At 44.4% G+C, this 16,647-nt stretch overlaps 1 protein-coding gene across 1 annotated transcript in view; it reads left to right on the top strand.

Annotated features, from left to right (window-relative positions):
- The first annotated feature begins 1,525 nt into the window (after positions 1-1,525).
- ARMC9 (armadillo repeat containing 9) overlaps positions 1,526-16,647 on the top strand; it is a 153,988-nt gene continuing 138,866 nt past the window's right edge. Inside the window, exons 1-3 of the mRNA XM_070946560.1 lie at positions 1,526-1,565; positions 12,953-13,025; positions 15,727-15,852. Coding sequence (XP_070802661.1) covers positions 12,972-13,025; positions 15,727-15,852 — 180 coding nt within the window. The 5' untranslated portion in view covers positions 1,526-1,565; positions 12,953-12,971. The remainder of the gene's footprint in view (positions 1,566-12,952; positions 13,026-15,726; positions 15,853-16,647) is intronic.

Here is a 16,647-nt window from a genome sequence, read left to right as displayed (position 1 = left end):
GTGCCAGCGCTGTCCGAAGACGTCTCCGTGGTCATGTAGCCGGCATGACTAAACGCCAAATGCGCACGGAACGCTGTTCCCTTCCCACCAAAGATGGTCCCTAAATTTTCTACTTGCATTTTTTACCTGCTTTCGAACTGTTAGGTTGGCAGAAGCTGGGACAAGTCACTTCAGCTCACCCCATTATGCGGCACTAGGGACTCGAACCGCTGAACTGCCGAACTTGGCCATTTTAAGATTTGTGGACTACAACTTCCAGAATTCAACATGGCTGGCTTGGGGACTTCTGGGAGCTGAAGTCCGCAAACCTTAAAGGTTGCCAAGTTTGGAGACCCCTATGCAAAATAATACTTGAATTAAAATATATGAAAGGGAGTTTCATCCAACAGTTTCATCCAATCTTGCACAGCGGTTGGTAAACATACTTATTTCAATCAGAATAAGAGCTGGAAGGGACTTTGGAGGTCTTCTAGTCCAACCCCCTGCTCAGGCAGGAAATACTATACCATTCCAGACAAATGTCTGTCCAATCTTTTTTTTTTCAAAACGTCCAATGTTGGAGCACCCACAACTTCTGGTGGCAAGCTGTTCCACTGGTTAATTGTCCCCACTGTTAGGAAGTTTCTCCTTAATTCCAGTTTGCTTCTCTATTTGGTTAGTTTCCATCCATTGTTTCAAAACATTGTTTTGTTCAATTTATGGTTGGTCACCATGCAGCCAGATGTTTTGTTAATTTGTTTTTATCATTTTCATTTATTTATTATTAAATTTAGATGCCACCCTTCTCATTGTCAAGCAACACTGGTGGCTTATAACTGCTACGAAGACAAAGATAGAAAACATAAAATATTCAATTGATATCCCATTGTCCTTGCTGGAACTCAAGATTTGATGTGGCTTTTAAAAACTGGATTGTTGATATGTTTTACATGCAAACGGGAACCAAGCCAGTCCCCTCCTTGGTTATGTGTTTTTGTTTTAAATGTGGAAATAAGTTATTTTTACATGCAAATATTAACTAAAATGATTCCACAGTTTCTCTGTCCATCTAGTCTAGCTCAATTGTCTCAACCTTGGCCACTAAGACGGGTGGACTTCAACTCCCAGAATTCCCCAGCCAGCATAGCTGGCTGGGGAATTCTGGGAGTTGAAGTCCACCCGTCTTAAAGTGGCCAAGGTTGAGGGACTTTGCTTTGTACAGGCTCAGTGTGCTGTGGGTCCCAGCTCCCCCTTCCAAAAATGGGGCGCCAGGAATCCCATCCACAGGGGATAATGGAAGGCAACCAGCATATCTGAAGGGCGCCCGGTTGGAGAAGCCAAGCGGAACGCTCCACACAGGCCTCCCTTCGAGAATCGCCGTTGCTAGGAGACGCAGGTTTTTTTTCTTTTCCCCCTCCATCCGGGGACCTCGCAGAGTCACCTGACCAGATGCCTCGTCGCCCATTGGCCGCGAGTAAAGCCACGTGGCCCTGACTCCGGCGTGGAAAAACAGCGGCCCAGTCGCCGTTGCTAGGCGACGGGAGCGAAGGAGGCCGCGGCCTACTCGGCGTTATCCGTCGCGGCAGGTAAGGCGGGACAGGCGATGCCTCACCCCCCGCGCCGCCGGGAGGACCGGTGGAAAGGAACCCCCGGCCCGTCCGGAGATGGTCGATTGGAAGCTTTTTCTCCGGCTCTTCCAACGTTGTGCCGGACTACAACTCCCATGCTCCACAGCCATCCCGCTGCGATTGCGCGGGGGGGGGGGAATGCTCGCCTTTGGAGTCCAATATCAAGTGTGGGGTGGGGAGAGCTGTGGGCTAAATCCCGGGATGCTCAGCCATCGTGGCGGGGGAGCATGGAGGTTGTAGTCCCGTGCAACTTGAAGGGCCGCTGCATTCTGATATTGGAAAGGGAGTGACTTTTGAATGGCACTCTGCACATGCTCAGGGTAATTGCTTAATGACGTGTTCTTGGCCAAATGGCCACCCAGCATCTCTGCCTGGGAAAAGCTCTACCTGTTGGGCGTCTGCCTGTTCCAAGGCCACACGCATCAGGACAGGTAGTCCTCGACTTACGACCACAAGGGAGCCCACCGTCTCTTGTTTTAACTGAGTCATTGGTTAAGTGAGTTTTGCCTCGTTTTAGGACCGTCCTTGCCAGTGTTGTTAAGCGAATCACTGCCGTTTGTTAAATTTGTAACACGGTTGTTAAGTGAACCTGGCTTCTTCCCCGTTGACTTTGCTTGTCAGAAGGTCGCAAAAAGGGGGATCACGTGATCCCGGGGACACTGCGACCGTCATAAATAGGAGTCCTTTGCCAAGCATCTGAATTTTGAACGCATGATTATGGGGATGCTGCAATCAAAGGTCATAAGTGTGAAAAATGGTCGTAAGTCCCTTTTTTCGGTGCTGTTGTAACTTTGAACGGTCACTAAGTCTGCATTACTATTAATCTTCACATCGTTCCCATCACCCATCTCCTTCCACTTATGACTGCATGACTAACTTTGTTGCTTGTATCCTTAAGATTTATATATATATATATATATATATTTTAATTTGATTTATATGCCGCCCTTCTCCGGAGACTCAGGGCGGCTTACAATGCGTTAAGCAATAGCCTTCATACTTTTGTATATTTTATACAAAGTCAGCTTATTGCCCCCACAAACTGGGTCCTCATTTCACCTACCTTAGAAAGGATGGAAGGCTGAGTCAACCTTGAGCCTTGGAGAGATTCGAACCAGCAGAAATTGCAGGCAGCTGTGTTAATAACAGGGTGCATTAAACCACTGTACTATCAAGGCTCTTTTTTATTGCTATTGTTTCCTGATTGCTTATTTGTAACATATCTTTTCTTTTATGTACACTGAGAGCCTATGCACCAAAGACAAATTCCTTGTGAGCCCAATTACACTTGGCCAATAAAAAATTCTATTCTATTCTATTCTATTCTATTCTATTCTATTCTATTCTATTCTATTCTATTCTATTCTACTCTACTCTACTCTACTCTACTCTACTCTACTCTACTCTACTCTACTCTACTCCATTCCATATTTTCTATTCTATTCCATTCCATATTTTCTTTTCTTTTTTTCTTTTCTATTCCTCTCTACTCTACTCCACTCCACTCCATATTTCCTTTCCTTTCCTTTCCTTTCCTTTTCCTTCCCTTCCCTTCCCTTCCCTTCCCTTCCCTTCCCTTCCCTTTCCTTTCCTTTCCTTTCCTTTCCTTTCCTTTCCCTTTTTCTACTCCACTCCACTCCACTCCATTCTATTCTATTCCTCTTCCTCTTCTCTTCTATTCTGTAAACTGTTGTAAGCTGAGGACTACCTGTCATTTTGCAGAGCTTAGAGTTTAAAATGAAAGGCTTTGAGGATTAGAATCCAGACCCAGTTAAGAGTTCAGGGGGAAAAAATAGTTTCTTGGCACAAAAATAGTACACAAAAAAAAATTTTTTAAATCAACCCCCTCCAAGAGTTAAGCTATTATTTTTTTAAAAAAATACTTTTAAATTACTCTTTCTGTACCACTAGTTTTTATAAATTACTATTTCACATAAGGAATAATTAGCATTTGCAAGTTATTTAAGAGCCCCTCTTGATCTTCCTTCTTTTCTCAGAATATTCTGGGACTAGACTAGACTAGACTAGACTAAATCTTTATTGGCCAAGTGTGATTGGATACACAAGGAATTTGTCTTTGGTGCATAAGCTCTTGTACATAAAAAAATACATTAGTCAAGAATCATAAAATGAAACACTTAGTGATAGTCATAGGTTACTAATAAGCAATAAAATCATATTAGGAAACTAAATAAAACAATATAAATCATAAAGATACAAGCAACAAGGTTATAGTCATAAGTGGGAGGAGATAGAATAGGAAGGATGAGAAGAAGAATAGTAATACAATCTTAGTAAATAGTTTGACAGTGTTGTGGGAATTAGTTGTTTACCAGAGTGATGGCATTGGGGGGGGGGGGGGGACCTGTCCTAATTATTCAGCCATACAATACATTAAAATGTTAAGCAGTTTATACATTAGCCAAATGTACAAACTCAGACGTCATAGTTGGAAGCCATGGTCTATATAATATGTGAACCAAACTGACAGGTATGTTAAAAACAAGCTTAAATGCAAAACCTGGATCCAGCAAATTTCCTTTATTTGAGTTTGCTGTCTGAATAGTTTATTGGCTGTAGGATAATTTCCAGCCCACCTGGAAACCTGCTTAAAACAATCTGTTGTCTTTGCATGCTGAGCTACTGAAATTATTTTGTGGGATGCTTGTGCTGTTACGTTTCTTGGTATTAAAACTTTTGTCCCACGCTTCCACGATTTATTTGTTCAATTTCTATTGCCGTCAATCTCCGCCAGTGACTCTGGGTGGCTTATAATTCTAAAATTACAAAACAGTTAAAGCAATTAATATAATTAAAAATACCACATATACGCACACTGCACAGTTAGCCAACTAACAGTAAAAGCCAAGAAACTGGGCCCTTAGCACATTTTGAGACCCAGGCTTGTTACACAGTTGTTATATAATGTCCACCACCTTAGGTAAATTTTCAAATTTTAATCAAGATAATCCACGATCAATTTGCATGTGTAAGGAGGCTGTCATAAAAGTGTGTTAGGGAAGCAGAGCTGGGATTTTTTTGTTTGTTTGTTTCAAATTATCATTTGGACGTGTTTGCTCTTATTTAAATTTTATATACAATGTTACACTTCGACATTGTATTTCTACAAAACCCAGGATCCCTTTGTAAAGGGCAATTTCTAAATTTGATGAATAAGATTACAGGTAATCCGCGATTTACAACCACAGTTGAGCCCAAAATTCCTGTTGTTAAGTGAGACTGCAACTTGTCAATCTCCAAGCATCTGAATTTCGATCGCATGACCATGGGGATGCTGCAGCAGTCATAAGTGTGAAAAATGGTCATAAGTCACTTCAGTGCCATTTATTTATTTATTATTTATTTATTTATTTATTTTTAATTTTGATTTATATGCCGCCCTTCTCCGGAGACTCAGGGCGGCTTACAATGCGTTAAGCAATAGCCTTCATCCTTTTGTATATTTATACAAATTCAGCTTATTGCCCCCACAAACTGGGTCCTCAATTTACCTACCTTAGAAAGGATGGAAGGCTGAGTCAACCTTGAGCCTGGCGAGATTCAAACCTGCAGTAATTGCAGGCAGCTGGTCTTAATAACAGGGTGCTTTAGACCACTGTACTACCAAGGCTCCTTTATTTATTGATTTATTTATTTATTGGTTCGATTTATATGCCGCCCTTCTCCGGAGACTCAGGGCGGCTTACAATGCGTTAAGCAATTAATGCCGCAAGGGTCGGTCCTCTCGCCGCTCCTGTTCAACATTTATGTGAAGCCGCTGGGTGAGATCATCCGTGGTTTTGGGGTGCGATACCATCTGTACGCTGATGACACTCAGCTGTACATCTCCACCCCAGACCACCCCAATGATGCCCTCGAAGTGATGTCCCAGTGTCTGGAGGCCGTGGGGTCTGGATGGGGAGGAACAGGCTTCGACTCAACCCTTCCAAGACTGAGTGGCTGTGGATACTGGCGTCCCGATATAGCCAGCTGGTGCCATCGCTGGCTATTGGGGGCGAGTCACTGACCCCCACAGAGGGGGCTCGCAACTTGGGTGTCCTCCTGGACACACGGCTGTCTTTAGAAGAGCATATGACAGCCATGGCCAGGGGGGCTTTTTATCAGGTCCGCCTGATACGCCAGTTGCGCCCCTTTCTGGATCGGGACTCCTTGTGCATGGTCACTCATGCCCTGGTCACGTCACGCCTGGACTACTGCAATGCTCTCTACATGGGGCTCCCCTTGAGGAGCACCCGGAGGCTCCAGCTGGTGCAGAATGCGGCTGCGCGGGTGATTATGGGAGCGACATGGCGCTCCCATGTAACACCTCTCCTGCGCGAGCTGCATTGGCTCCCGGTGGTCTTCCGGGTGCACTTTAAGGTGTTGGTTCTCATCTTTAAAGCGCTCCATGGCTTAGGGCCAGGGTATTTGCGAGACCGCCTGCTGCTACCGATAACCTCCCACCGGCCAATACGCTCTCACAGAGAGGGCCTCCTCGGGGTGCCCTCGGTCAGGCAATGTCGGCTGGCGGCCCCCAGGGGGCGAGCCTTCTCTGTGGGGGCACCCGCCCTGTGGAATGAGCTGCCTCCTGGAATACGACTGATCCCGGACCTCCGGACCTTCCGTAAAGCCCTGAAGACGTTTTTATTCCACCAAGCCAGCCTAGCCTAAATGGTTTTTAATTGTGATTTTAAATTTTATGGATTTGGGGGTTTTAAATTGGGAAGCTAATGATTTAATTCTTTTTTAATTATCTTAACCTTTGTATTTGTATGTTTTTTAATCTTGGCTGTTCACCGCCCTGAGTCCCCTCTGGGAGAAGGGTGGTATACAAATTAAATTAATAAAATAATAAAAATAATAATAGCCTTCATACTTTTGTATATACCTGCTTAGTAGGGCTTTCGGCCCCTCCTAAGCGGTGTTCTTTTTTATACAAAGTCATCTTATTGCCCCCACAATCCGGGTCCTCATTTTACCTACCTCGGAGGGATGGAAGGCTGAGTCAACCTTGAGCCTGGTGAGATTTGAACTCGCAGTAATTGCAGGCAGCCAGCAGCTAAGTGCTACTTAAGTGCTACTTAACAGCGCTTTAGTCTGCTGCTCCACCAAGGCTCCTTAAATTGTGACTTTGAACTGTAAGCAAACTGTTGTAAGTCAAGGAGTACCTATATTTTGGTGTGACAAATAATCTTGGGACAAAGCCAGTTTAAAAAAGTAGATGAGCGTTTGTATGAGCAGGCTACGATCTAGCACAGAAATTACCTACTGAAGTTAAGTTGCAATGAGGCTTATGGGTCGCTGCACGATCTCCAATAATTTATGCCATAAAATGGCAAGTTACATTGAATTTGTCCTTTGCACTAGGATGAAAATGAGATTTCTACAAGAGGTGAAACTTTGCGCTAGTTAGTAGAATGACCCTTTCAATGGATGAACGAAAACAGAACCATAATTTCTGTTGTTAAACAAGTCAGTTTATAAAATGAGCCATATCTGGTTTTACATGTAGTCCTCGAGTTACGGCCACAATTGAGCCTATAATTTCTGCTGCTAAATGAAACAGTTGTTAAGTGAGTTACGCCTCATTTTACGACATTTCTTGTTAAGTGAATCACTGCAGTCGTTAAATTGGTTACACAGTTGTTAAGTGAATCTTCCCCCCCCCCCATTGCTTGTCAGAAAGTCACAAAAGGTGATCACATGACCCCGGGAGACTGCAACCGTCATAAATATGAGTCAGTTGCCAAGCATCTGAATTTTGATCACGTGACCACGGGGGAAGGCTGCAATGGTCGTAAGTGTGAAAAACTGTCCTCAGTCACTCTTTTCAGTGCCGCTGTAAGTTTGAACGGTCACTAAATGAACTGTTGTAAGGTCGAAGGTGACCTGTATTATTTTTTTGCTGTGGTTGTTAAATGAATAAGTACAGTTAATTGAGTCACACAGTTGTTAAATGAATTACACAGTTGTTAAGTGAATCACACAGGTGTTAAATGAATCCAGCTTCCCCCATTCATTTTGCTTGTCGGAATCTGGTTGAGAAGATCGCCAGTGGCGATCACATGATCTGCAGGCCGATCACATGATCTGATGCAACCCTCCTAAATATATGCCACTTACCCACATTTTGATCATGTGACCACGGGGATGCTGGGATGGTCTTAAGTGTGAGGACCCTTGTAACTTCAAATGGCCACTAACAAACAGTTGCAAAGGACTGAGGACCTTGATGGAGGAAGGAAAAAGGGAGAAGAAAAATAGCCAGATATGGCACATTCTGATCCTCAGAGCTGTGGTTGGAAATAATCAGAATTAAGGTACAGTTGAGCCCTTGTTAATACTTTTGACTAATGGGGGTGTAGAGTTTTATTTCATTGTATAATTAAGGAAAGATATCCGTGAGCTTTGTTTGATTCATGGTGATCCCTAGACATATCTGTGTATTTTTCTTGGCAACCATATGAAATTGCTATGCTGTTGCCTTCGTCTCGGATTTTTTTTTTTTTTTAAAAAAAACCTTCACTGTTTAGCTTATATGTGTTATACTTTTCTGGTGGTGGTCCCATTAATACCCGTCCAGAATCTCTCCTTGCTTAACTTACTTTGAGAAAGGTTGATTATACAATTCTACGTTACATTTAGAATTTAGAATAGAATCGAGCTGGAAGAGACCTTGGAGGTCTGCTGCTGTTAAAGTAGCACTTAGCTGCCAGCTGCCTGCAATTACTGCGAGTTCAAATCTCACCAGGCTCAAGGTTGACTCAGCCTTCCATCCTTTCTAAGGTAGCTAAAATGAGGACCCGGGTTGTGGGGGCAATAAGATAACTTTGTATAAAAATAGAACACCGTTTAGGGGGGGCCGAAAGCCCTACTAAGCAGGTATATACAAAAGGATGAAGGCTATTGCTTAACGCATTGTAAGCCGCCCTGAGTCTCTGGAGAAGGGCAGCATATAAATCGAACTAATACAATAGATAATTTTTTTTTTTTTTTTTTTTTTTTTAATTTGATTTATATGCCGCCCTTCTCCGGAGACTCAGGGCGGCTTACAATGTGCTCAGCAATAGCCTTCATACTTTTGTATATTTTATACAAAGTCAGCTTATTGCCCCCACAAACTGGGTCCTCATTTAACCTACCTTAGAAAGGATGGAAGGCTGAGTCAACCTTGAGCCTTGGAGAGATTCGAACCAGCAGAAATTGCAGGCAGCTGTGTTAATAACAGGGTGCTTTAAACCACTGTAGTACCAAGGCTCTAAATAATAAACTCTGTTATTCTATTCTATTTTATTCTAAATCCGTTTGCTTTTACGGTCTTTGTTGACGGGGTAACCCACAGGTTCTCAAATCTCAGGGTCTTTTAAGATGCATGGACTTCAACTCCCAGAATTCCCTAGCTGGCCAAGTGTCTGAGGTGGAGAGACAAGGGATGGCGGAAGACAATAATCGAGGCAATAATTGCCCAACTTTACATAAGAAAAGGCACCCTGGTGCGTTTCATGCCTCAGCAGTCATTAACCTAATTTCTGATCTGATCTTAGAACAGATTTGTTCCCATTCAAAGAGGATATTTGTAGCTCAGGGTTGTACTGATTTCCACTCTCTGGTGCTCTATGAGCTTGGTAGTTTTCGTGCAGGCATTTTAGTATCCAACTAAGAGCCTTGGTGGCGCAGCAGACTAAAGTGCTGTTAAGTAGCACCAGCTGCCTGCAATTACTGCGAGTTCGAATCTCACCAGGCTCAAGGTTGACTCAGCCTTCCATCCTTCCGAGGGAGGTAAAATGAGGACCCGGATTGTGGGGGCAATAAGCTGACTTTGTATAAAAAAAGAACACCGCTTGGGGGGGGGGGGGCGAAAGCCCTACTAAGCAGGTATATACAAAAGTATGAAGGCTATTGCTTAATGCATTGTAAGGCGCCCTGAGTCTCCGGATAAGGGCGGCATATAAATCGAACCAATAAATATATAAATTGAACTAATAAATGTATAAATCAAACTAAATAAATATATAAATTGAACTATATCAGTGATGGCTAACCTTTTCCGGACTGAGTGCTCAAAGCACGCATTCGCACACTAATGCGTGTGCACCCGATCCCCCAAAATGCAATGTGTGCATGGCCTCCGCACATACGCCCCACCCTGCACATGTGCGCACACACCCCACATGCACCCCGCCTCAGCATGGATGCGCACGTGCCCGCTGGCATGACCTGCCCCCCACGCATGCGTGGTAGAGACCCAAAGAGCAACTGGCCAGAGAGAGGCGCGTGCACATGCGTGGCAGAGCTGAACAGGGTCGACGGCTCGCATACCCACAGAGAGGGCGCTGCGTGCCACCTCTGGCGTGCGCCATAGGTTCGCCATCACAGACCTCTACCATTTCAGATAAGTGTCTGTCTCGTTTCTTCTTAAAAACCTCCAGTGATGGAGCGCGCACGATTTTTGAAGGCAACTTCTGCTTCACTGGCTAATTGTCCTCACTGTTAGGAAGTGTTGTGGCCCGCCAGCGGCCTGCGCGGATCGTGGCTGATCCCGACGATGAGGAGGCTGGTGTGGGGTCGCGCCAGCAGCCTGCGCAGCCGGCGCTCGCGTCAGACAGCGAGGAGGCTGAAGAGGATGTGGTGCCAGAGGCAGAGACTCAGCCAGGGCCTTCAGAACCTCCAGAGGCTCCTTCCAGTGGAGAGAGCGAAGTGGAGGAGCCTCTCCTCAATGCTCGAGCACGCAGGGCTGCCAAAAGGCAGGAGTGGCTACTCAGGAGGACGAGGTCTCCTCGAGAGTAAGGCTTGAGGATAATCGGCCACTCCCTTAGCCTATTTAAGTCACATGCCGTTAGTAAGTTTCTTGCTGGAAACAACTTGTAATTATCATCAGAGCATTTTTGGAAAAGTCTTATCGTATCTTGTTTTCTCGGCTGATTGTCAACCTTTGCCGGACTCTGGTTTATTCTTGCTACTTAATAAATTTGATAAGGACCGTTGGTGTGTGTCAATATCCTCGGGAATCCGGAGCTGGGGCAGAACAGGAAGTTTATAATTTATGTAAGTGTGAAGTCACTTTTTCCAGCGATGTTGTCACTTCGAACGGTCACTAAATGAGCTACAGTTGACAACTACCCGTATGGAGTCTATTTTGATACCCGTAAAGCCTATGAGGCATGCCAATGAGTTTGGTGTAATGGTTAGAGCTTCAGGCTAGAAACCAGGTAAATTGATGGTAAGTTCTAGTCCTGTTTCAGGCACGAAAACTGACCGAGTGACTTTGGGGCAGTCATTGCCTCCCAGCCCTCCGCATAAGATCTGTTGCAATGAATGGATCGACATTTGGTTCATCTGAAAAAAAAGTGGAAGCTGGATTTGTGGCGAAAATGCTAGGAAGAAAAATAAATGTAACGGAGGGTCATGATAAAAATATTACAATTCCTGTATTTTTTTTAAAAAAGGATATTTATAGTACGGTCTTGCAGTTCATGCATCATTATGGCAGTGTATTTTGCCTTTGCTATTTTCTGGGATAACAGAAGCAGAATAACAGAGAGGGAAGGGACCTTGGAGGTCTTCTAGTCCAACCCCCTACTTAAGCAGGAGACCTTGTATCATTTCAGACAAATGGTTGTCCAGTCTCTTCTTAGAAACCTCCAGAGTTGGAGCATCCACAGCTTCTGGAGGCAAGTCGTTCCACTGGTGAATTGTTCTCACTGTCAGGAAATTTCTCCTTAGTTCTACGTTGCTTCTCCCCTTGATTAGTTTCCATCCATTGCTTCTTGTCCTGCCTTCAGGTGCTTTGGAGAATAGCTTGACTGCCTCTTCTTTGGGGCAACCCCCGAGATATTGGAAGACTGCTATCATGTCTCCCCTAGTCCTTCTTTTCACTAGACTAGCCATGCCCAGTTCCTGCAACTGTTCTTCCTATATTTTAGCCTCCAGTCCCCTCATCCTCTTTGTTGCTCTTCTCTGCACTTGCTAAAGAGAATCCGGAAACAGTGCAGAAGAGACTCCCTCTTCTTTGAGGCATCCCCTCAAATATTGGAAGATGCTCTCATGTTACCTTTAATTATTCTTTTCATTAAACTAGAAATACCTAATTCTTGCAACCGTCCTTCATATGTTTTTGCCTCTCCAGTCCCCTAATCTTCTTTGTTGCTCTTCTCTGCACTCTTTCCAGAGTCTCAACACCTTTTTTTATATAATATGGGGGACAAAACTGAAGTTGATGGTTTTCAACTAATCATTTTTAGGGTGATGATGCCCCATTCCAGGATGAAGCAGGACTGGCCCTCCCTTAGCTTTTTAAATGGGCCAACACTTATTAGCTAAATGCTGCCACCTGCCTGAGCTTTAAAGAGGAATTTAGGAAGTGTTGACCTAGAAGAGGAGCAGGAAAATGATCAGATTTAGGGTGGTTTCTAGAGTAAATCTAGAAGAAGAATATAGATTATTACTAATAGTCACCAAGCGATTTTCTATTCCACAGCTAGTAAGGAAATTGTGAAGAGGAATAGAATTCTTAGTGCCGAAAGTGCTCGGAGTTAATCTAGCATTAGATGCAAAAAAAATCCCTTCAAGTCATCTCCAAGAGGAGAAAACCTGTAGCATATACTACAGGTAGCCCTCGACTTACGACCACAATTGAGTCCGAAATTTCTGTTGTTAAGTGAGACATCTAAGTAAAGTTTTGCCCCGTTTTACGACTTTTCTTGCCAGGGTTGTTAAGTGACTCACTGGGGTTGTAAAAGTTAGTGACACGGTCGTTAAGTGAATCTGGCTTCCCCATGGACTTCGCTTGTCAGAAGTTCGCAAAAGGGGATCACGTGATCCCGGGAACACTGCAACCGTCTTTCTTTCTTTCTTTCTTTCTTTCTTTCTTTCTTTCTTTCTTTCTTTCTTTATTTATTTATTTATTTATTTATTTATTTATTTATTTATTCAATTTGTAACCCGCCCTTCTCCTAGTGGACTCAGGGCGGTGCACAGCCAGAACTAAAACACATACCAATACAAAATTTTAAATTTTAAAAGAATTTTATAACTTTGGCCCAAAATTTAAAACATTCAAACTAAAACCCATTGACAATTTAAAAGGCTAAAAAATAAATATGAGTCCGTGGCCAAGCAGTGCTATTGCTACTCAGAACAGCATACAAAATGCTGTTGCCTCATGGGGCCTCCCCACCTTTTGAGTGAAAAATCCTTCCCCCTGCAGCCTGTCCAGTCCCACTTACAATTAATCTGATTCAGATATGAAAAATATCGGAACGATTTGAAAGACGGTTTCGAGATACGTATTGCAAAAGCTTTATCTAGCGGTACGTTCAGTAATCCATATTCGAATTATATTGCAGTTCTCCTTGTTGACATTTGATGATGGGTGATGTGCTCGCTTATGAAGCGGAGCTGCTGGGAATGGTGAAAGAGGTAAGTTTTTCTGAATTTTTGACACGTTGAGCCCCAAAGGTTTACCGCCCCTGGGATGGAAGAAGGTGCCAAGCCCTTTGCCATGGATTTATTTATAAATCCAATGTGTAGGCTGGCTGTCTTGTAATGTCTCTGGGTGGTTCACAAATTAAAAACACATCCTGTGAAATAAAAACAGAGACAGTGATAATATGGAGACTAAAGAAAAAGATAGGTAATCCTTCACTTACAACCACCATTGAGACCAACCTTTCTGTCGCTAAGCGAGACAGTGTAAATGACTTTTGCTCCATTTTAAGACCTTTCTTGCCACCGTTGTTAAGTGAATCACTGCAGTTGTTCATTTACAAACACGGTTGTTAAGTGAATCTGGCTTTCCCATTGAGTTTACTTGTCAGAAGGTCGCAAAAGGGGATCATAGGACCCCGGGACACAACAACGGTCGTAAGTATGAGTCAGTTGCCAAGCCTCTGAATTTTGATCATGTGAGCATGGGGATGCTGCAACCGTTGCAATTGTGAAAAACGTTCATAAATCACTTTTTTCACTGCTGTTGTAACTTCAAGCGGTCACTAAATGAATAGTATCTTCCCCCTGAGGCCCTGCAGCCTTATGTACCACGGAAAACGCCTGGAAATGTTTTCGGTAATACCCAAAGGTGTTTTTTCAAGAGGCAACTGGACTTTCTGGTTTTTCTTTGAAGACGTTTCACTTCTCACCCAAGAAGCTTCTTCAGCTCTGACTGGATGGTGGGGAATGGAAGGATTTATACTCCTTGCCGACAGCTGGTCATCTGCATCCTTTTTTAGAGAGTCATTGAGGCTACCTGGAAGTTTGTCTGTGTCCTCAGGGTCACCTGAGTGGTGCCAATGGGTGGGGAGCCTTCCGGGAACTGCTGAAAGGAGCTGTGTTCAGAAGTTCCAAGAAGGCTCCACACCCATTTCACCAGGAAAATGTTCTGTCCCCAACCACACGCACACACACCAACAGATGTTCAAGAGTTAAAGACCAAACCAGCCGGCAAAATCCTTTTCCTTATGATAACGGAACTTGGCAACAACCTAGTGGCTGCCTGCCAAGAGTTTATTATTTACGAAGAGAGATAACTTCTACCCACTTCTGATACATCAAAAGAAACAGCTCAATAATTACAGAGTCAATCAAGTCCAGAGTTAATCCAGCAAAGTCTATAGCAAAAAGTCCGGCAATGCAGAATGTCATGGAAGCTTTCAGCTTTGTTCGTCAGAAGGTTTGACTGGCCACCACGCTCCCTTTTATATCCTATGGGGTGTGGTCCAGTGACTCAGCCTAATCTCGGGCACGCCTTTTCTTCTGTTGCGCGCGCTTATCTCTGCGACGCTGGCGTGGATCCAGCCAAGACTCATTACCTTCATCACTGTCCACCTGTGGCTGCGTGGATGTGCTTGGCCCCGGCCCTATCTCTTGCCCTTCGGCGGACACCGAAGGCATTGCCAGAGAGGAGGGTCCTGGAGAGGGAGGCCTTGCCAACTCCTCTCCTTCGCTCTTGAAGTCCTCTCCTGCCGATGACACAGGCTCAGGTAACGGAGCCACAACAGAAAAAGGAGGAGGAAGAAGAGGACAGGAAAAGGAGGAGGGGGGCTGTGGGGTCCTTGGTGCTAGCTTGTTTATTTTCTTGAAGATGTTTTCTGACCGAACTAGGTAACGTCATCAAATCACCAGAAGGGATTTGGTCTCTATTTATATACAAGTGTTATTAGACAACCCTTTTGTGTCTCCTAAACGGGAAGCCAATGAGTCAAGAGGCAACTGGACTTTGGTTTTTTTTTTCTTTTGAAGAAGTTTCCCTCCTCCTCCTAGAAGCTTCTTCAGCTCTGACTGGATGGTGGGGGATGGAAGGATTGATATTCCTTGCAGACAAAGCTGGTCATTTGCATCCTTTTTAGAGGGTCGTTGAGGCCACTTGGAGATTTATCTGTCTCCTCAGGGTCACCTGAGTGGTGCAAATGGTTCCTGTCGTCTGCAATTTTTCCCTCTGGAAATCCATTCCTCCTCCCACACCATTCAAAGGGTGTTTGAACAATTTGGGATGAAAATTGCAAACTACAGGAACCAGGAGCACCACTCAGGTGACCCCGAGGACACAGATAAACCTCCAAGTGGCCTCAATAATTCTCTAAAAGGATGCAAATGAGCAGCTTTGTCTGCAAAGAATATAAATCCTTCCCTTCCCCATCAACCAGTCAGAGCCGAAGAAGCTCCTTGGATGAGAAGCGAAACGTCTTCAAAGAATAAAACCTGGTGGCGCGGCAGACTAAAGCACTGTTATTAACATCAGCTGTCTGCAATTACTGTAAGTTCGAATCTCCCCAGGCTCAAGGTTGACTCAGCCTTCCATTCTTTCTAAGGTGGGTAAAATGAGGACCCAGATTGTGGGGGCAATAAGCTGACTTTGTATAAATATACAAAAGGATGAAGGCTATTGCTTAACGCACTGTAAGCCCCCCTGAGTCTCTGGAGAAGGGCGGCATATAAATCAAATTAAAAAAAAAATAAAAAAACCCAGAAAATCCAGTTGCCTCTTGAAAAATAAGGCACCTTTGGGACAACTGTAACCTGGATGACTGAAAATCTCCATAGACGTTTTCGGTAATATTTCTTGGCCGATGGTCTTTCATGAGAAACATGTTACAGATTCTCCTTTGCCTTCTTGCCTTTGCAGTATTTGGATTTTGCGGAATTTGAAGACACGGTGAAAACATTTACCAAAGAATGCAAAATCAAAGGGAAACCGCTCCCCAAAACTAGAAGCAATTCTGCTAAAGACTCCAAGGCTCTCATCATTCAGGTAATGCTTCCTTTATGGGTGTGGGTATGCAAGCATCATCATCATCATCATCATCATCATCATCAAGAGTTGGAAGTGTTCTGTCCCCGTCTCACAGACACGCACAAATAGACAGCCGGGGGTTAAATAAACTGGCAGACAACCAATTCTTCCGATAAGACGCTTGGCAGCAACCCAGTAGCTGCTTGCCAAGAATTTTTACTCAATAAACAAAATACCCACAGTCAAGCATTGTCCAGTTCGTAAAATAAATCCAAGGCCGATAATGTTGTTTCCAAAGATGCAATGTGACTCGATAGTAGTTTTGTCTGTCACAGAGTCTCAATGGCCACCTCACCCCCTTTTATCCCCTGTGGGGTGTGGTCCAGTGACTCAGCCTAATCTCTGGCACGCCTTTTCTTTTGTTGCGCGTGCTTATCTCTGCGATGCTGGCGTGGATTCAGCTAAGACTCATTTCCCTCATCACTGTCCATCTGTGGCTGCGTGGACGTGCTTGGCCCCGGCCCTATCTTTTGCCCTTCGGCGGACACCGAAGGCATTGCCAGAGAGGAGGGTCCTGGAGAGGGAGGCCTTGCCAACTCCTCTCCTTCGCTCTCGGAGTCCTCTCCTGCCAATGACACAGGCTCAGATAACGGAGCCACAACAGGAAGGAACCTTGGAGGTCTTCTAGCCCCCCCCCCACTCAAGCTGGAGACCCTATACCCGTGATGGCAAACCTATGGCACACGTGCCCAAAGTGGCACACGAAGCCATGTCGCCCGGCACACGCGACCTTGCCTGTTTGTCTTCTGGGTT

Source organism: Pituophis catenifer, unplaced genomic scaffold, assembly GCF_029215685.1.
Source record: "Pituophis catenifer annectens isolate HBS135680 unplaced genomic scaffold, rPitCat1.0.hap2 SCAF_6, whole genome shotgun sequence".
In the NCBI taxonomy this organism is placed as follows: domain Eukaryota; kingdom Metazoa; phylum Chordata; class Lepidosauria; order Squamata; family Colubridae; genus Pituophis; species Pituophis catenifer.
This window is presented reverse-complemented; position numbering and strand designations above follow the sequence as displayed.